Source organism: Aedes aegypti, chromosome 2, assembly GCF_002204515.2.
Source record: "Aedes aegypti strain LVP_AGWG chromosome 2, AaegL5.0 Primary Assembly, whole genome shotgun sequence".
NCBI classification, from domain to species: domain Eukaryota; kingdom Metazoa; phylum Arthropoda; class Insecta; order Diptera; family Culicidae; genus Aedes; species Aedes aegypti.
Genome location: NC_035108.1, coordinates 286,491,208 through 286,513,303, shown reverse-complemented (window position 1 = coordinate 286,513,303; position 22,096 = coordinate 286,491,208). Strand labels below are relative to the sequence as shown.

At 38.3% G+C, this 22,096-nt stretch overlaps 1 protein-coding gene across 14 annotated transcripts in view; it reads left to right on the top strand.

The window, feature by feature from the left end:
• The window catches only part of LOC5566252 (tyrosine-protein phosphatase Lar), a 607,417-nt gene that overhangs the window by 255,089 nt on the left and 330,232 nt on the right, over nt 1-22,096 (top strand). For 11 of the 14 annotated variants that reach the window (XM_021845273.1, XM_021845268.1, XM_021845272.1 and 8 more), the window contains one exon: nt 1,665-2,002. In XM_021845273.1, the coding sequence (XP_021700965.1) occupies nt 1,909-2,002 (94 nt within the window). In that variant the 5' untranslated portion in view covers nt 1,665-1,908. Of the gene's footprint in view, nt 1-1,262; nt 1,452-1,664; nt 2,003-22,096 lie in introns of all 14 variants that reach the window. The other 3 variants (XM_021845270.1, XM_021845271.1, XM_021845269.1) reach the window with 1 other exon arrangement.

Sequence of the window (22,096 nt, the reverse complement as noted above, 5' to 3'; positions counted from 1 at the left end):
ACATTTGAAGGTTATAAAATTTAAAAAAATAATAATAATTTTCCAACGTAGCTAGTTATAAAGTTTTCTGTAAAATCGTCCACTTCAGGTTAATTATCAGAACTTCAAGTTTGAAAGACTTCCTATAAGAGCTGGTGTTCCTCAAGGCAGCATATTCGACATGTGACTTACCTGAGTTACCTCAGGGATATTAAAAATCTTTTTTTTTTTTGCGGATGACACAGGCCTCTCTCCCAAAGGACGAAACCTGCGTGGCATCTGTAGTAGATTGCAGAAAAGGGGGGTTCTATTGAATTGGTCAGATGATGTTAAGCATCTAGAGCTCATGCTAGATAAAAATTAACCTTTCATTCATCACATTGAGGACATTCAAACCAAATATAACAAATATATAAAATGCATATACCCACTTATTTATAGAAAATCAAAACATTTTCTTAAGAACAAGCTTATGATCTTCAAACACATTTTCAGGCCAAACATGTTTTATGCTGTACCTTAGCTGTTGTTATACCAGGAATAAGGCTATGAAGAGGATTCAAGATAAAATTTTGAAAATGATTCTGAAGCTTCCTCTCTTGTACTAATGAGTTACATAGAATATCCAAAGCTGAATCATTGGAACAAATGATGAGTAAAATTATAATTTTAGACAAAAATCTTCTATTGCCACGATTAATGCTTTATATATTTACGTTAAGTTAATTGAAAATGTTTTTTTTGTTTTCTCACATAAACATGTGAAATCAACTCACCTGTAAAAATTCTGAACTGCTACGGCAAATGAAATGTAATATGTTGTTGAGAAAATATTAATCAAAGTTTAATTTGTGTCAAGTAAAAATTTTTCGTATGGTGAATGAAAATGGTACATAGAACACCATTTCCATTTCCAAACGAAACATTTGTACTTGACACAATCTCGCGATTCAGCAAATTTATGAAATAGTCATGAAATACTCGTTCTAGTTATACAAAAAAATATTAAAATAGACGAAACGCTGTTTTCAGTGCACTTTAACTTTAAGCATTTCATGCACAAGGATGATTCGAATCTGAATACTAGTCTTCTTCAACAGCTTAAAATCCAAAATTGGTCCTACACCAAATTATCTTAACAAGATCCAACATCTATGCTAATTAAGTATAGTACAATTTCCCCTCCAAATTGTAATCACATTAAGACTTCCGTCTGAATGGCAAGCCGTCCGTCTGTCTATCGTGTTTTTATGGCTAAACCTAAAACGACCATCCCATTTCAGGATTTCATTCGACGAAGGTAGCATGCATTGAGTAGAGGAAACTTACCGTCGTCGACGAAGAAAGAAAAAAAAGGGTATCACTGTCAATTGTTCTTCCAATTCTATCGGGAAATATACGTCCACATCGTTCTCTCGAAAAAGCCAATGAAAAATATCCCCAACATGTCACCCCGGTGACATCTGACGAAGGTAAAACTTTAATTTAATCATGCCATTTTCCTTTTTTCCGTTTTCTTTTTTTCATGACCTGGGACAATCTCGATTCCATCCCCACCGCTCTTGCTCGCCCACACTAAATCTGTGAATTGTATATTTCTCTTCTCTCTCCGAATTCGTGCTTCCGATAACCTTGGGCTTTCCCCCGGGTACTTGTTGCCTCACACGGTGGTTGTCTCAAATTAGCCAAAAGAAAGGAAACAGCTTCAACGTGACAGGGGGCCTTCGTGTGAGATAAGAAAAGTATTCTATCGGAAAAAGCACCCACGACGAAAAAATAAACGCCTAAAATAGCTATAATCATTACACACTCACCTGAATAACAAAAAGGGCGAAACAAAGTCACACACAAACACAAGGAAGAGGGCACGAGAAGAGCAAGAGAAGGAGGAGGAGCAATAAAATAATTAGCGCGCGGGGGAATTGAGACATGGGGCTGCAGACGGCCTCTTGTGCCGCGTTTCTGACAGCCATCGCTAGCGTTTTACTCCTAGCGCGGATACCGCAATGTGCACTAGCATCACGTGAGTACCAACCTGTTTTTTTAGTTTAGATTTGTTTTTGCTTTCTGTAGGCAGTTGGTGGAATTCTAATGAGCATAAAAACGGTTCGGTGCGATAGAGGACACGCACGCTGCGATAAGGCTCCGACAGATCCGAAACTCGACGATATGAGGTGGTAATTACTTTAGCGGAGCATTTTCATGCATTAGGATTGGACTTTCCGAGGAATGGTTATTGTATAGTGTGCTTCTTGTAGTCATCAGCTACGGTAATCATAAAACCTACGGTTCCGCTGTTTTCGAATACTCTGCAATTCTGGAGGATCGAACACAATCACGATATAGTTTAACAGAATTTCTATGGGAAAATCGCTCCATGGGATTAGATATTGATGATATTGTCTATTCGTGGTAAAGTATTTCTTTCGTCGTATCAGTACAGCTATATCACAATTGAATTTAGCTTTTTTTATATGTAAAAAGTCATGGGTTAAATTACAGGATAGCTCCCATCCTCATACCTTATAATTGTATGACTTTCTAATTTCAACTTCTATCTCACATATATTCGTAGCAACTGTCAGAAAAAGACCCACTAATGAACTATTTATCATGCATCACATCATTTATAATGCTCATCATCAACGAATCTGTGTCGTAAACTACGTACACTGGGGGATTTTGTAATCCTACATTAATTCGCGTTTAAGCATTGGTATATATACATGGTCTGCAGTATGTGAAAAAGTGCATCAGGAAGTCCTTCCCTTTCGCCTAACCTGAAGGCTCTTATTAACGAGCTTATTTTGTATTGAAGTCCCAATCAATCCCGGGCCTCAAGCTTCAAATCGAAAATTTTGTTCAACGAATGGATAGGCGTATTTAAGAGACTTGCAGCCCGAAACTCGCTTGTCTCTTAGTTCAACATAATTTTTGAAATTTTCAAGGGCACTCTAAAACACAGATGTGTGAATTTAAGGCGGAGTGGATTATCATTTGAATACATGCTGATACAAGTAATGCGGACAAACTGCTATGAAGAACATACATGGATAATCTATGTACATCCTAGCCTTACGCCAGAGTCGAATATATAATAGGGCTCTATCTTCATCGACCTTCAACGTTACTTATTCAATTGTCGTACGGTACAATTAGGGTTCTCTTCCACTGGATATTTGTGACATTCCATGGAGTCGTCGAGCATTAACAGATTCCCTGCTAAATATTAACATTTCTCCTTCCGATATTCGCTCTAGCCCACTGATGTCTGCCGTATTTTATTTACCTAATAACATTCACTGTTCTTGATAAAATTTAATAAAACTCGTGAATTCTGCGTATGCGCTATACAGGACTGGTAGCGAGTCAATTTTTCGAAGCCAGTCACTTTAAAGTCTCTTGTTTGAAACCCTTTCAACTAAAGCACTTTTTTCTTCCAAAAGTAACTTTTTTCAACTATGTAGAGCTAAAATTTCGGAAGGAAGACTAGACTTGATACATGCAATGAAAATGTGTTAGGGATATATAAATGTTCAAACTCTTCAAAGACTGATTAATGCCGGTATTCAAGGAACATGCAAGAATCCTTATTACTTAACGAACTTGCTTATTTGAAATGCTCCTGGTGTTGAAATAAGCTCCGGATTATTCATAGCTTATTGGTTATAATTTAACAGCTAAGACAGAGTGATGCATTCTCGAAAACTTCTTTCGAAACTTTTCGAGAATGTTTCCAAAACATATATTCAGGGGTTATGCAATGGTAATACAGAAATGCAGAGAATTTATCGTCTTTATTGAATCGCTCATGAAATCATACATGCTTTCTCTAAAAAAAATATATGGGGAGCAAGATCTCTCTCTTTTGATACACTTTGGCACAGGTTTTTTTTTTAAAGCCACTGGATTTATATTAAGAAAGAATATTCGTCGTATTAAAGTGATTTTTATTGGTTTGAAGGTTCAATCATATTCGATCTTCTATCATAAGTTGAAGTTCTCAGTTTTACCTTAAACAGGAATAATCCTTCTGTGAATATTATTAATTCTCGAACTTCACCTAAGTATATGCTTATGATTTTTGTATGCTATATCATAAATTCTTATAGACCTATATTCGTGGAAAATTACAATGAATTTAATTCCAACGGTGTTTAAGTTGTCATTTTTTGGGAGTTTTAATGCAAACTCCTCCAGGACTGCTCGGCTTCCATAAAACAAGTAACACGTCAACTTTTCCCTCCCATCCCCAGATTGGCCTGCATTCGGACGCAGTCGGCGCCGTTATTGTTTGTTATAATAATGAGAGCACCAGTACTTACACATTGAGGATGCTACTGATCCCGAGTAGCGTCTGTTGGTTCCCTGTGTAAGTACAGCTGTTCTTGCAATAACGAAGTGCGGGCAGTCAAACACAAACAGTAATCTTTTCAAAAACATCTTTTTTAAACTTCGAAGTTTGATCCGCTAGAAAATGAATTGTTCACGAAAATATTCACTTTTCAGTTTAAAAAATGTAGGCAATATCTTGATGTTTTGGAATAACTTAAAAAAATCTAGGTTTGGTACTCAAATAAACCAGTAGAGGAAAAAAGGTAAATATTACAAAATTTTACTTGGTTTTAACCAAAAATCTTAGGTTGAAATTTGAACAAACATAATCTTAGTTTGATATGGAAATGGAAAAGATAATGAATTAAAAGATAAAAACGTCAATGAAAAACTGAAATCTATTTTTCACTTCTCCATCACTGATATATAAATAATGACAAATGCTTGAAATAATTCAATGCTAGAGGCAAATAATGTTGTGATCCAGTCCTTGATCAGCTGGAACATGTGGTAAATAACACTCCATCATTTTTATTAATGCACGTGATTCCAGGGGAATGTTGAATATTCTGCAAAACATTATCTGCATAACATATTCATCGTTGCAGTTATATTGAGACATGTAAATTTTGCCTCTTAATTTCGCTGGTGGGTAACGATATTTGTTTGAAAAAGTTGTGATCATGCCCAAAATAGAGTTTTCAACCCTAAATCTTGTTGCAAAACACTTGTAATGGCTAAAAATACTGAAAAATTGAGAATGCGGAATTTCTGCCATGTTTTTTTTTCAAAACTGGATCGATAACATGCTATTCTTGTGTGGCGTGTTGATTCGTGTCCGGATGGTTCGAGTCTCAAACGACGGCCTTAAACCATCCAAAAATTCATTTTTCGACAATTTTTATACTTGGAGAATCGCCCTGACTTTTGTGAGTTGAACATGTATGAATATTCAATAAATATGGATTTTTCTCATATCGTCTAGTAGTAAAATCAATTTTAAACAAGATAGAAATATATCAACTTCTCCAAAATTTTGGTCACAGGTACTTGAAAGACTGCAAAATCATTTGGTGGAAAGATATATATATATATTTTTTGTGGTGCTCATAGTTGAGATACAAGGCATACAAAAAAGGTAATTTTAAGATGAAAAAATCAAATAACATGGAAACCATAAGAAATACAACTTTAGTATGTTCAGAAAAGTTGTAGCAAATGATAAGTATAAAACGTTTGTAGAACATAGTAGGCCAAATTAAACTAAAAAATAAAACACTTAAGAACAAAAAACGATTTTTTATTAAAAATACTTAATTATCTCGGCTCTTAAGCAAAACCGAGAAAAAGTTTGTTCGGAAAAGTTGTTTCTATGATTATTTGCTACAAGTTTGTTGAACATACCAACTTACGATTCGTTAAAATAAAAAAGTTGGCATATACGTCACTCTTGCGATCACCGTAAACAAAATGTTTGATCCCTACCAGGGATGGGAAATGTACTGTAGCAAACATTTACCGCCTCGACATTCACATTTTTCTACACGACCATCAAAATCCAAAGCAAACCATGACCGTTCAAAACAAAAAAATGTCACAGCTCTTCAAAACTGTAATCTTCTTCTTTCCAACGTTTTTTTAAACCCGAATGCGAAATGATTCGAGCACAGTGGTGACACGATTTTTCCGGTTTTCGGGGTTTTGCATTTTTGCTCGATAAAGGGAGCATGAAATTGAATTTGTTTATATGTATCGCAACGGAATGATTGTGCTCTTGCTATTAGCGCTAATAGATTTCAATTAGTTGAAAACACAAGCGAAATATTGGCGATTGAATTATTTAACATTTTTTTCAATCATTCACCTCGAGATGGCTGCCTGAAAACGATCATAGTGGAGAGACAAAAACATTCAAGCAGTGTGTGAACCGTTGGCAGCGCAACGCCTGATGGTATTGATGCTGTTGCTGCTTTGTGTTTTGGTTGACTGGCAGAATCGATGAACTGTAGTAAATAGTGGTCACAGTTCTCAAGCCTGATCCCTACATTTTGTAGTACTGAAAACTCTGAACATATTTTCAAAAGAAACTATGGCTCTAAAATCAATAAATCTTGACGAAAACCTCACGTCCGCCTAAATTAGCTCCCTGGACCAGTGTGCATTGTCGAGAACTAGCAAAGCACCAATGGGTCTACGTCTTTCTCTACCTGGAACCATTCACCTAGCCTTGGGGAAGAGTTGATGGTCAAGCCTATCTCCATTGTCTCCTCTTATAAGTTCCCTTCGCTATATGATGCGCCGTTTCTCTGTACGTCAGATCTTCCGAATGTAACTTTGAATGCAATGTTCATCAGTAAGTTTGAGGGTGCAACTCTTTGCTTCAATCCACATACTGTAACAAACTAAGTGTCTGCACTTTTTATACTTGATGCCGAATCATGGAACGCCGTATGCATCAGTCTAATAATTTCCACAAGAAATTCCCGTTAAGACATTATCTGCCACAGCTCATTTATTTTCACTGAATCCCCGATTTATCTAGGATATGGTTGGCGGTCTAATGGCTACCGCTTCTGCTTCATAATCAAAAGGTCATGGTTTCAATCTATCTTGTGTGCCATCTGCGCTTAAATTGCGCCCTTATCGCAATCAGTATGAATCATTATCAGTATCAGCTTCCAAAGTATGTACTGTGTATGTTTACTTTTTTGCATTCGACTAGGGTCGATGTACCAATAGCCGCATAGCTAAGAACAAATATTCGTATAAAATCGAAAAATAAAGCCTGCGGAATTATTTTTAGATCATCTGAAAGCTTTTTATCTTGGCTTTGTGGAAAAATTATGAAACATAAGAAAACTCATGTTTTTGTATTTATTATCGCTTGTGCCACTATAGGAACACATGTGCCTATAGTAGCACTATTCCTAATTTCTGTTCCTATAGTAGCACTAGCCTCACGGAATAGGCAAAACACAAATCAAAACCGTATATTTACAAAACTTTTATATTTTTCCTTTGAAGTGTGGATCAAAAGCGTTCGATTGATGTAAAAAAGTTCCTAATTTATCAACTATTTTGTTTAATAACAAAATAGTTTCTCTTAGTAGTGCTACTATAGGAACAATAGGTTAACTATAGGTGCAAGGGAGCTAAAATTTTAAGCAAAACTATTTATTTCTATCATTTTTTGAACAAAATCGAGCTGTGTGTCAATGGTACTTAGATACATAGCTACTGATCTTCATGTCAAAAATTATTTTGCTACGATTACCAGCGAAACGGCCGTAAAAAGCCACTAGTGTGACTATAGGGGACCGTCCACTAAGGGAACACCGACCCTATTGAATTTATTTTTGAGAAGTTTTTGCCGTTTTAGTCGGATCTTTTAAGATATAAAACAACTATAGTCTTCTTTCTTCTCTTGGAGAAAACACAAGACTATAGTTTTTGATCCGAAGAGTCCGACTGAAACGCCAAACACATCTAAAAAAAAGTATTGTGTATGTTTAGAGCTGAAGTATCAGTCTGCTCTAACGTTATAGTCTATTCTCTGCTATCTTGAACCGTGGCAAACATACCTTCAGTGCCTTTCAGCGTTCACTCTTTCGATCTCACCCCTGTACATTTTGGCTTTTGAAACCAGAAGAAGTAGGGAACTCTCTGTCATCAGGTTTGAACAGCAATTGAACCGTTTGCAGTCTGTATTGTTTGCAATAGTTTTGCAATTATTATGTTTACCTCAATGTATTGTCATTCCACTGATTCATGTTCAAAATGCGCATCATCCGAACCGTAAACAATTCCAAACAACAAACAATGTTTGCGATAAATCGACTCTGATAAACAAGCACTTGATGGGCGTAGAGAGCCGACCTGTTATCAAAACTTTTGTCTGTATCTCTGATGAAATTCCGAGGCGCAACGACAACACATACGCCCACACGATAAAATAAACAGCTCGCTGTGCCACCACACGCGGATCCAGGCCTTAACTCAGTGTTTCCCAAACGGTGGTCCACGGACCCCTAGGGGATCCGTGAAGGCAGTGTAAAATAGTGTCGTTTATTTGTTTATTTATTTGTCGTTTTATTGATAAATGAATAAGTGTGAAGAATCTCTCGCGGGATTTCTGTTAAACTTCAAAGAGCTCCGCATCTTCAAAAAGGTTGTTAACCACTTCCTTAACTGGTTGGTAAAATATAGCCGTGGAAGCCTTACGACCGACGACTCAATTGTTTTATTCATAGCGTAACGCACCTGCTTTGAAAGCATCCTTAACGCGCGTATCCTTACTGCCGTCGTCGTGTCGCTTTTTCCCGGCAACGTGTTCCTCTACCTTTATGCGGCACCAACTGGAAAGTAGGAAAGCAATCAAAAAGTTATGAATCATTATTTATTACCTTCCGTACGAGACGGGACATACATTTGTCCCGTTCCGATCCACCTGGCCTGGCCTGGCCTGGCCTGGGAGGTGAGCGAGGAAAATACTGTACTGTTTACTGATGCCCTGAGGGAGGTTACCGGAGGACCTCTCTTATGTGCGGCAGTCAGTAGCACAATCAACAGCCCTGTACCAGTCACAATTCAATTCCGTTCAAATTTAAACGGTTACGATTCCGCGAGGAGGAGTGCGGTCCTTGCTGGTGAGTTGGTACTTAACTATATGATTCTGCACGTCTTCGAGGTTGAGATTTCTTACAAGTCTAGTATGTGCTCGGGAGGTGGGTTTGCTTGCGCAGTATGAAGTGTTAGAGTGGGCTATCAATGTGTGAAAAGCAGGCGTTGCAGAATTCGCTCTCATTTGAGAATGAAGCACGATCAAAGCAAGCAAAGAAAAACATCCCATCTGTTGCGGTCCACGATCGTCATTGTATCGCAAGGTGTAACAAGTCTGATAAATGGAAGCAGCGAGCGAGAGCCCCAACAAGAGAGCGATGATAAAATCCATTTTTCTCGCTTGTTTACCGTTGGGGATAGGTGTTTTTCTTTACTGGCACGATAAACAATCCACGAACTTCCAATAACAACAGTGTCCCCCAGGCTTGGAGCATGTTTAGAGGGGTTTTATCATGCACTACTATCCCCCCAATCTGATCAAACTTGTAGCAGTATACGATAAACAGTCTCTCATAATGTGCAGCATGTTATGATAGTTACAGAGAGCGATACGTGAGAGATTCTCTCAATTTTCTCAGGATTCAATCCCTGGTGAAAAGGTAACGAGATTTTTTCATTTCAATTGAATGCTTCACCGGCGCCACAAGTTTGAACTATTAAGAGGACGAGCTGTTTAATTTTTCAACAGCTAATAACATACATATAGCAGTTATTAATGACACTTATCTGAACCCTGGATCCAAACCTAAAAGAGATTCATTTTTTTTTTGCTTATCGTAATGATCGATTGGAGATCGGTGGAGTTGCTATCATCATTCGTAGGCGTATAAAACATCAACTTTTTTCGTCATTTGAAACCGAAGTTTTTGAAACTTTGTGGTGTGCTGTTGAAACTTAGATTACTTTCATAGCAGCTATTTACCTTCTCAATGTACTGGTCACCACATTAATTTGCTCCAAACTGTCTTGCGAAAATTGACTCGCAGTAAGCCAAATTTTTTGTAATTGATGACTTTAATGCATATTTAACATCGCTCATGGAATAATTCGAAAAGCAATTCCACTGGCGAATTTTTATTTGATGAGTGCTGTTTCTAAATTCAATACCTTGACAGCCCTGCTTGTTTTTCCTCTTCTAGAAACCCTTCTACGATTGATTTGGTCTTAACCGACTCTAATCAGCTTTGTAGCGAACTGGTTACTTACGCTGACGGTTTCTGAGCATGTCCCTGTTATTTTTCAAATATCCCTTGATGCGATTCTCAATCCTATCAGCTCCTCTTTCAACTATTTTCGAGCCGAAAGGATTACATATGATACATACACTGATAGTAATCTTGAGATTGACATACCTTTGAAAAAAAAAGCTTGATATTGGCAATGCTCTCAAAACTTTAACGAATTCCATTGTTGAAGAAAGGGGAATTGTAATACCAATTGTTACCATTGCTTTCATCCCAAATAGCTCGAATTTTGGGAGAACACTCTGAATTTGATCTAGAATTTGTTGAGCGTTAAGCTTGATCTTGAGCTTGATTGGCCGCCCGTGGTTGCTACTCCAGTATCGCCAGATCAGCTGCACTTACACAAGGAATCAACCAGATGACTGCTTGGAATGAACAGGCACCCTCAGTGTATAAGTGCTGGTGATCTTCTATTTTAAGGCAATAATGGTGCCTGCCACGTCAAAATGCAGACCAATGAGGGGAAGGGGAAGGAATTGATGATGCATTCAACTGGCTCGCACGGTAGACCGTATATACCACTGCGTCAACGCCAGTTCATGCGGGAAGGGTGAAAGGGTGGGGTAATTTTTATGGCAGAAAGGCTTTCTGGTTTGGTTAGCAGACTGCCTATATATCAGGCGTAAAGGAAGGCATGCTATAATAATGAACGAATGGAAGCGTAGGGAACCGTTTTTTTTTTGTCCGTCTCGGGTTTTAGCAAATGCTATGAACTGTGATAGATACATCAACTGTGATATATTAAGAGTGGTAGATAGAAGCACAGCTTTCCCGGGAAGCTCACAAGATTGATCAGAGCAACGATGGACGGTGTGCAAAACTGCGTGAAGATCTCTGGCGAACACTCCAGTTCGTTCGAGTCTCGGCGGGGACTACGACAGGGCGACGGACTTTCGTGCCTGTTGTTCAATATTGCGCTTGAAGGTGTCATGCGGAAAGCCGGACTTAACAGTCGAGGCACGATTTTCACGAGATCCGGACAATTTGTTTGCTTCGCGGACGACATGGATATTATTGGGAGAAAATTTGAAACGGTGGCAGATTTGTTCACCCGCCTGAAACGCGAAGCAACAAGAGTCGGGCTAATGGTGAATGCGTCGAAAACAAAGTACATGCTGGTTGGCGGAACTGAGCGCGACAGGACCCGCCTAGGAAGCAGTGTTACGATAGACGGGGATACCTTCGAGGTGGTGGACGAGTTCGTCTACCTCGGATCCTTGTTGACGGCTGACAACAATGTTAGTCGGGAAATACGAAGGCGCATCATCAGCGGAAGTCGTGCCTACTATGGGCTCCAGAAGAAACTGCGGTCAAGAAAGATTCACCCCCGCACCAAATGCACGATGTACAAAACGCTCATAAGACCGGTAGTCCTCTATGGGCATGAGGCGTGGACTATGCTCGAGGAGGACTTGCAAGTTCTTGGGGTTTTCGAACGCCGAGTGCTAAGGACGATCTTCGGCGGCGTGCAGGAGAACGGCGTGTGGCGGCGAAGGATGAACCACGAGCTCGCTCAACTCTACGGCGAACCCAGTATCGTGAAGGTAGCTAAAGCTGGAAGGATACGCTGGGCAGGGCATGTTGCAAGAATGCCGGACAACAACCCTGTAAAGATGGTGTTCGCCACGAATCCGGTCGGAACAAGAAGGCGTGGGGCGCAGCGAGCTAGGTGGATTGACCAGGTACACCAGGACCTGGAGAGCGTGGGTCACAGTCGAGGATGGAGAGAAGCGGCCATGAACCGAGGGAATTGGCGAAATATTGTTGGCGAGGCTTTATCAAGATAATTGATGTAAAGCCAAATAACCAATAACCAGATAGAAGCAAGTGAGAGATACAAATACAAAGTAGGAGGAAAGGGACGGGCCTGGGATTGAACCCATGACCTTCTGCTTATGAAGCAGAAGCGGTAGCCATTAGACCACCAACCCCGTCTAGTCTAGAATTTGTTGAGCGTTAAGGAGCAAAAACGATATTTTGAACCACCTTAGGATATACGCTCGTAAAAATGGTCAAATTGTAAAGAAAACTCTCAGTCAATGTGAAAAGGCTAATAAAAACACTGACAAGCAGGCTCTGTCGCAGTTGGGACGAAACGCCAACAAAAGAAATAGATGCGTGAATCATATGAGAAAAAAAATACGAAAACTACTGGCAGAGTAAGGTTTATTCGTAATTCTAGCAGATTAACTCCACTATTTCAAAACTAGCTTACCCGACGTGGCTAGCCACGTTCCAACGAAATTTTAAAGCGAACAGCTATGGTATAATCTTTAAAACCGCATGATACTGATGACCGCAAAATCACCTAAATTTATGCTCTGACAATACTCCATCGAGCATCTGGTCTGAATATTGTTGTAATGTTCTATTCTGAAATAATTACAGCCTTATATGCGGTTGTAGTGTTTATTATGTTGTGAAATATTTCAAAAGTTCCAGAAGATTCTGTGAATTAGGGAGCCGGATTCTATTCTTTGCACGTTTGATTCACTTTGGCAGTGGGTTTTTTGAAAACTACTGAGCTGATATTTGGCTATAACATGCGTCTTATTGAAGTTCTTCATTTTGCCAAGTTACAGACAATTCGGCAGAGAAAAACCACCCATGCCAAAGTGAAACATGGAAGTGCCCAAGTAGCTCTGCACCCTTACCAAAAAAATCTAGAATATTCTCCTGTATAGCAGTTGCAATGTAGTATGATTTATTGTCATTTTACAAAATTACATTTGTGACGAACAGACCATCGACTCATGGAAATATCGAGTCATGGACCAGGAATGTTTTGAAAAGTTGTTCCTTACATCATAGCAAGCACTACAGAATATTATGTCAGAAAGCGTTGTAGTGTTCCACAATTTGCAATTGTAATGTTATATTCAGGGTTGGGAAAAAATCTGAAATTCACTCTACAGTAGTCAAACAAAGCCAATCACAGTCAGCGAAGCCAGTGAAACTCACGCCCATCGCTGCTGTAGGCAAAAAGCCTTGAAAATTCCAAAACACCCGTTGCTAAGGGCAACCCAAAATTACTGTAGAAAAAATGTTCTATTTCCCGCTGCATTTCCCGCATTTAATGACACTACTGATTTAGAGAAAATCATGTACCCAATATAGGCTACTTGATGAGATTCACGATTTTAAACTACTGTAGTGAGAGAGCCACGTGATTTTCGCGAAATTCAAGCCTACTACTATTACCATTCCCAGCACTGGTTATATTATTAAAATTGACCATTGTAGTACTCTTAAATTGCTATTTTAGCGCTCAATAAAACTTGTCGATAAAAAATTTCAAAGCGTTACTGACAGACAGACAACTCTAGGTTTTTATATATGTATAAAAGTGCAGTGAATTGAACAGGAATCGTTGCCTTAGTAAGGACCTTGGGTCTTTTTCGACCCAATTTAAAATTCAAATCAATGTAACTTTTATTTTAATTAACCTAACAATGTGAAGTTATCTGACAAATGTTTTTTTTTCTGAGAAATTTTATTTTCGCGGAAACAAAAGTTTTGAGTGATCCCGTAAAAAAAAGTTACAAATTGTGACTTAGTGTCGTTTGCAGCCCAAAAATTACAAACAGCTTGCAAAAATCAGTGTGTTGACCGAATTTATTTATGTTAGGCTTAAATGAAAGGCACACACGTCTAGTTTCAGAACCTCTCCTGAAGATCTGGATTATGTCACTGTGGCCACCGGGAACCTGCTACATCTGAAAAAAGTCCCTTTAGAGACCCTTACTTTGACAACCTGTAGTTTCGTAACTAAACAAGTCATCTGAATCGTCCTCATATTGTTGAATAGGTATTCACAAGGACTGTGAATAGAGATTCTCAAATCCCTTAGTTATTTATACCCGGTTGCAGTTTTGTATATGTAATTCACATCGGTACTATTCGGTTGATAGATATTCTGGCATAAAATTTCTCTGTAATGAGGAACCAATTACCGGCGCACATCCCCTGAAAAATTCGGTCCAGTATTCAAAATCATGAAGATTGCGTCGTCGCATGCTTAGTTTTGGTACAAAAACTGAAATGTCCCACAATTCGGGTATCTCCGGTGACCATTCCTGGGTTATTTCGGTGGTCCAGAAGAATCAATGTGGTCATTTATCTAAATTTGAACTATCAGAGTCACAGGAATTAAAAATCATGAAGATTAAGCCGTCGCATGCCTAATTTTAGTGCTAAAACTTTGTGGTCCCATATTGCGGGTTTCCCGGTGGTCATTTCGGTGCTCCAGAAGAACCAGAATAGCCATCCATTCGTCCTTTTGGCAAAATACATCCTAACATAAGAAATCGTAAAGAATTGGTCCCAATTCATTTGGTTTTGGGGCATACACCCCAGTAATTTCATTCAATTGTTCAGATTGGCCACTTTCCGGGACTCCAAGAATCGGTTCCGCATGGACCATACTGAACTGAATTTTTCAGGGGATGTGCGCTGGTAATTGGTTCTTTATTACACAGAAATTTTATGCCAAAATATCCATCAACCGAATAGTACCGATGTGAATTACATATACAAAACTGCAATGGAAACTTACTTCTCAGATGTTCCGGGTTTCCGGAACCGGGTATAAATAACTAAGGGATTTGAGAATCTCTATTCACAGTCCATGTGAATACCGACGTGGACGATTAAGATGACTTGTTTAGTTACGAAACTACAGGTTGTCAAAGTAAGGGTCTCTAAAACGACTTTTTTCAAATGTAGCAGGTTTTCGGTGCCCATAGTGATCAAATCCGGATCTCCGGGAGGGTTTCTGGAACTAGACGTGTGTGCCTCTCATTTAAGCCTAACATAACTAAATGCGGTCAACACACTGTTTTTTGCGAGCTGTTTGAATTTTCGGGTCGAAAACGACACTAAGTCACAATTTGTACCTTTTTGTTAGGGACTGTTTGTAACTGTTAAAGTGAAGCAATTCCTCATTCCTGATCGCCTTGCCCAATTCAACGATTACCGTGAATCTGGGTCAACTATACCATAACCGGCCGCACTGATAACTACTGACAAAAACTTTGCGACTCACCCTACTATTCCCCGTTCAGAAGCCAGGCTGCGCAAGGAAACCGTTCCACTGAGTCCTTATTGTTCGCTGGCATTCCTCAAATAGCGAAGGACATAAATCGTGACCGCATATGAGTTATACCGCCGAAGTGAATTAGAAATGTGTTGCCCGTTGCACTCCGTCATAACGTCGCTGGCCCCTGGCTTCCGAAGTACCTTCCTACCCTACCGAGCCAAAGTGATTCCCAGCTACAGGCTCCAAAGAGGAAGGAAACTTTTAAACAACAACCGAATCATGAATATGCGAATGTACTTGCTGCTTGTGGTGCACTATGGGACAGAAACGTACTTTGATTGGCCAAAACCTCTCGGGATGCGTCCTAAAGATGTTATTTCTTCGGCAAATCATCTTGAGGCTATTTCCAACAAATTTGAAGGCTATTCTACTGATCTTGCTTTTCTAGACAAAGAGAAAGCACTCGACAGTGTTTTGCATAAAGGCTTGATGGTAAAATCAAAAACCAAACTTTAATTTTCCAACATACATTGTTAGAATAATCCAAAGTTATCTGTCAAATTGTACGCTTCAGTTAATTATCAGAACTCCAGATCTGAAAGACTTCCTGTAAGAGCTGGTGTTCCCCAAGGTAGCATGTTGGGACCAATATTATACCATATTTTCACATCCGACTTACCTCAGGGATGTCAAAAATCTTTGTTTGCGGATGACACAGGGCTCTCCGCCAAAGGACGAAGCCTGCGTGTCATCTGTAGTAGATTGCAAAAAAATGGATATTTGGATTTGGAATTGCAAAAAGTTTGGATGTGGACACTGGAGGTTTTGGCCAACCAAAGTCGTTTTCTGATCCATAGTCCGGCGGCAAGAAAATGAGCAGAACTTGACTGTATTCGCCCGTGGGTCGCACACATCATGTATGGCATGACCCGGAGGAATTTTACCCGAAAGATTTTTTGCTCTACGCTTCGCTATTTTTTTTTTTCTCCAAGAAAATGCCGCCTTTTTAGAGCCGATCGACGAGTGCAAAACAACAGTTCTCGGTTGGAAATACGAGCGGAACAGCCCACCAAATGCAGAATTGCGGAAATTTGCCGTCAATTAGGGGCTTTATGATTATGAGTTTGCTGTTGTTTTCATGCTTTTTGATTTATAGTGTCCAACCGTCTACGGGGCGAAAGGCCCCCACATGTATGTAGTTACGCCAATGGAGTACAATCGCTCTGCCTGGAATACGGTTCGAGAGTTGAGTCGTTACATGTTAACGAGAATTTGTAGTTGCTCGAACGGGTGTAATTTGACTAGGAGGAAGTCTGCTTGAAGTGACTATTTCGAGGCAGCTCACATATGTGTGTGTATAAGTTCGGAACCTAGATGCACGAGATGAGTTATGGGCCCATGGAACCTTGTGCTTGCTATTTCTCCCTGGCCGAACGTATATATCTGCCCTTTTGCCAGTTGTGGGAAGTAATCGCCAACCGACGACGATGGCCGTTGTTGTTGTCGTGTCCTTGCTTGAGTGATACGGGCCGAGAAGGACTTGATTTGTCCGATTTATGGAATTCATGAGTGCACTTATCTCCCCTCACGGGGAGTTTTATTGCATACGGTAGCTATCAATAATGCAAATTTATTAGCAGCTTCTAACAACGACAAGAACGGTGGATTATAATTGTGCAATCAAAGCTATATGGCATTGTCGGTGTTTTATTACCTCCTTTGGTGCACTAACTAACTCGAGGCTTGCGTGAGTGACGGCATGCCTTGGGTTATGCCAATTCGATCAATAAACCAGATGAGAATTTAATTGATGGAATTCATTTCTAAGTAAATGTTCAAAAATCGAGGCACGCATACTAAACTTGGTTAATGTTTATGGAGCTTATGAAGGTCTGATAATGGTTTACTCTGCAGTAATGTGTGGTATACTACCTGAAAATGGTAAAAATGTCAACCCAGATTTCCAGTCCTTGACACGGATGTCTTTTCAGTCATGGCTTTTTTGTATTACTTTCTCATATCAGAAATACAAAACATCAATTTACATATCGTCATACCCTTCCAGCTTTGGTGACTTTATGGATACTGGGTTCACCGTGAACTTGCGCAAGCTCGTGGTTCATTCTTCTCCATTGTCGTTCTCCAATACTCCGTCAAAGATCGTCCTAAGCAAACGTCGTTCAAACACTACTTGCGCTTGCAGGTCCTCTTCGAGCACGCCTCATGCCCATAGCGCACTACTTGCCTTATTAGCGTCTTGTACATGGTACACTTAGTACGGAGGAGTAGTTTACCAGACCACAAGGTCTTGTGAAGTCCGTAGTTAGCGCGACTTCCGGCAATGATACGTCTTCGAATTTCTCTGCTGCCGTTGTTATCCGACGTTGTCAATGTTTCGAGGTAAACAAATTTATTCACCACCTTAAACTAATCTCCGTCGATCATCACACGTCTGCCAATGTGTACTCTATGGCACTCGGTTCCTCAAGCCAGCATATATTTCGTTAATAAATCTTCGAGCTGTTTAGTAGAATACCTATAAGTAGATGAAAAAACCGAATTTAGTACTATACCATTTAATTCCACTAGAGTTTGTATCCTTTGACAGATACGCGTATTTCGACCTCAACTGTAAGGCCGTCTTCAGTGTCGTGTACTAGACTCGACTGTATTGCCGTTGCTGTTGTCTCTGTTGAGTAGCGTCGTAGGTACCTGTTTGCAAATTTCCAGACTCTCCGCCACATCCAGTTTCCAAGGAGAAAAAATATTTCTCAAAATTTTGATATCGGCCGTCGTAATTGTATGTCCTTCTGAAAAGATATGTTCTGCCACTTTAGATTTGAAATCGTATGTCATCCCCTTGTCTATCGTCTTCTGAGCTTTTCCTATTTCCGCTAAGTGTTCCTTGAATCTAACCTCGAGAGACCGCTTTGTTTGACTAAAGCTCATAAATTTTAAGTTAAAAAAATAATAATGGGTAAGGAAATACGTTTATACCTAGTGTTAATATTTAATGTGTGCATACGATGGTTTTCTTCAAGTCGAGTCTAGTACACGACACTGAAGACGGCCTTACAGTTGAGGTCGAAATACGCGTATGGGGATTTTTTTTATTATCGTACAAATTGGGCCGAAGGGTCTCAGATTTTCATGAAACTTTTTCCACAGGCAGGGCTCATGGATATATGAATAAAAAAAATTGAGAAAAATTCAGGGTCGCCTATTTTTCCGGAAAACTCAGGTGGAAATTTTTTGTTTTCCCTTGACACTACATACTTTGAAAAATCATAACTCAAGAACAAAGCATCGTAGAAACAAAGTTTTTATATGAAAATTTAAGCAAATTTTCTCAAGAATCCAAAAAAAATATGAACTGGAAAAAGTTATCCACAAAATTTTCCACCGTTGGGAAAATTCGTAAAGAAAAGCCGGAAAAACTATGCCCGATCTCGTGGAAAATTTTCAAAAAATATTTTCGAGAAGGTAATTTTATAAGCTTTAATCACTGAAATTTTTGGAATGCACTTTTTTTCGTTTTTGAGTTATGGCCAATTTTGTGAAAAATGTCCAGATGTGCCATATAAGACTTTTCTCTGAAAAATCATAACTCAAGAACGAAACATTGTAGAAACAAAGTTTTTTTATGAAAATTTAAGCAAATTTTCTCAGAAATCAAAAAAAAATATGAACTGGAAAAAGTTTTCCACAAAATTTTCCACCGTTGGGGAAATTCATAAAGAAAGGCTGGAAAATCTATGCCCGAACTCGCGGAAAATTTTTATTAAAATATTTTTGAGAAGGAAACTTTATAAACTTCAATTCGAGTAACTTTTAGGATGTACTTTTTTTTTGTTTCTGAGTTATGGTCAATTTTGTAAAAAATGCAAAGATTTGCCATACATGCCTTTTCGTTTAAAAATCATGACTCAAGACTCATCATGACTCGTCGAACCGGTAATGGAGCACTTCACGCAAATTTTCTTTTTTTCCGTAATCCACCGAACTCCATTCGAATGAAGCTTACTGATGAGGCCTTGGCTGATCGATCGTAGATTTGTCCTTACTGATTTGTGGCCGTCCAGTCCGAAGGGGTTACAGCATAAAGAATTGTATTTGTAATATTGAACTTTGTCCATTTCAACAGCTTCGGGAAAACTTTTTTCACTTTCCAAAAGTTAATAACGAGGAATATACAGCTGATAGACAACACTTGCACTTTCTCACTGCTCTTTGTTAGTTTTTGGTTAACTTATGATTTTCAAGCCATTTCAACGCTTTAAACTTGAATTGGTAAATACTTATTTGTCATATTGTCTACCCATTTATTTAACTGTCAATTTTGTAGTTACCTAACAGGAAAAAATTGCCTACATTCTGATTGAAAAAAACTTTGTTTCTATGTAGTTTCGTTCTTAGGAATTTTGTTTATGAACTTATAAATTTGTAAATATATGGTTCAAACAGCTCATCCTAGCAATATTTGATCATGTTTTAGGAACGAAAAATGAGCGCATTGAAAAATATTGTAGAATTGGATCTTATTGGTCGCTCTTTTCAAATATATTTTGTTTGAAAGCTGGAATAGCTAATCGGGTTTTCATTATTTGTTTTCATAAACAGTGAAAAATGTCCTGGAAAACTGATTTCATTTCAAAAATTTCATATTTTTGAGATAATTTGAATCCGGTTCGACAAGTCATGATGAGTCTTGAGTCATGATTTTTAAACGAAAAGGCATGTATGACAAATCTTTGCATTTTTTACAAAATTGACCATAGATCAGGAACTAAAGAAAAGTACATCCTAAAATTTACTAGAATTGAAGTTTATAAAGTTTCTTTCTTAAAAATATTTTATTAAAAAAATTCCGCGAGTTCGGGCATAGATTTTCCAGCTTTTCTTTATGAATTTCCCCAACGGTGGAAAATTTTGTGGAAAACTTTTTCCAGTTCATATTTTTTTTGGATTTCTGAGAAAATTTGCTTAAATTTTCATATAAAAACTTTGTTTCTACAATGTTTTGTGCTTGAGTTATGATTTTTCAAAGAAAAGTCTTATATGGCACATCTGGACATTTTTCACAAAATTGGCCATAACTCAAAAACGAAAAAAAGTGCATTCCAAAAATTTCAGTGATTAAAGCTTATAAAATTACCTTCTCGAAAATATTTTTTTGAAAATTTTCCACGAGTTCGGGCATAGTTTTTCCGGCTTTTCTTTACGAATTTTCCCAACGGTGGAAAATTTTGTGGAAAACTTTTTCCAGTTCATATTTTTTTTGGATTCTTGAGAAAATTTGCTTAAATTTTCATATAAAAACTTTGTTTCTACGATGCTTTGTTCTTGAGTTATGATTTTTCAAAGTAAGTAGTGTCAAGGGAAAACAAAAAATTTCCACCTGAGTTTTCCGGAAAAATAGGCGACCCTAAATTTTTCTCAATTTTTTTTTTATTCATATATCCATGAGCCCTGCCTGCGGAAAAAGTTTCATGAAAATCTGAGACCCTTCGGCCCAAACCCGTACGGTAATAAAAAAAAAATCCCCGTATCTGTCAAAGGATACAAACTCTAGTGGAATTAAATGGTATAGTACTAAATTTGTTTTTTTCATCTACATATATTTCGTCTTCGACGTGTTTACCTTTTGTCCAACTCTTTCTGCTTCACGTTTCAGCCTGATATACTACTCAGCAACCACCTGGAATGTTCTTCAGACGATGTCCTCGTCGTCAGCGAAAAAATGAACTGCCTGGATTTATTGAAAATCGTGTCCCGCATATTGAAGCCCGCCCGTTTCATAGCACCTTCTAGCGCAATTTTGAACAGGAGGCAGAAAAAACCTTCGCCTTGTCGAAGTCCTCAGAATAGATATGTCTGCTGCCTTCGCTTCAGTTTGTATTGTTCTATATTTTAACCTTGCAGCAGCATCATCGCTTGCTCTGCATGCTTCTCAGTCGTTACATCTCATAGAGATTTCTTCAAATAATCCTCCATTGATTTTTTTAGAAACAGTTCCAGGCAGTTCCAGTGATTCTCTCAAAAATACATTTAGGGAATCGTTACTCATTTCTCCCTCAGAGAAATCTTTTTAAAAAATACCGTAGAACTTCCTTCAGCAATTCGTACAAAATTCCGAAACTCCTCAAATAATTTCTCGAAATAATGTTTTAAAAATTCTCACAGAATTTTCTCCAGCAATTCTCAACAATCTAACGATGATTTTCACAACATTTGCTTCGAAAATTTTCTCATGGATCCTCCCGGAATAAACTCCAGAGCATTTTTCGGTGATTCTTCCAACGATTTTGCATATATTACTCAGAGAAATCTTCCAAAAGATCCTAGAGAAAAACTCACAAAAGATTATTCCAGGGTTTTAAAAAAATCATTTAAAGATTCTTTCAAAAATCTTCCCTGATTTTCGCAGAGAGTTTTCAGGCAATTTCCTCAAAACTTCCTTAAAAATCGCCAAAGATTCTCATTGGAATTGATCCAAAATTCTGAAATACAAAGTTTTTTTTTCCTAAAATCAAGAAACACCGAGGGATCCAGGTGCTCATCAAGAAATATTTCTATCGATACCATAAGTAATTACTACAGTAATTATTTCAGGAGATTATCCATGGATTACTACAGAAATTCCTACACGTTTTCGTAATAAATTCGTCCATTTTTTCTGGAATGTCTTGAATATGTTTCAAGAGAGTCTACCAGCATTTCATTCCGGGATTACTCCGGCAACTCTCAACGATAGCTTGAAAAAAAAATAGTAAAGTAAATTTTTCATGGATTCTGCAGAAACTTCACTTAAGATTTCTTCAAGGAAATATTACAGTAAATTATCCACACAGAAAGAAAATTTTACCCCAAATGAAAGTGT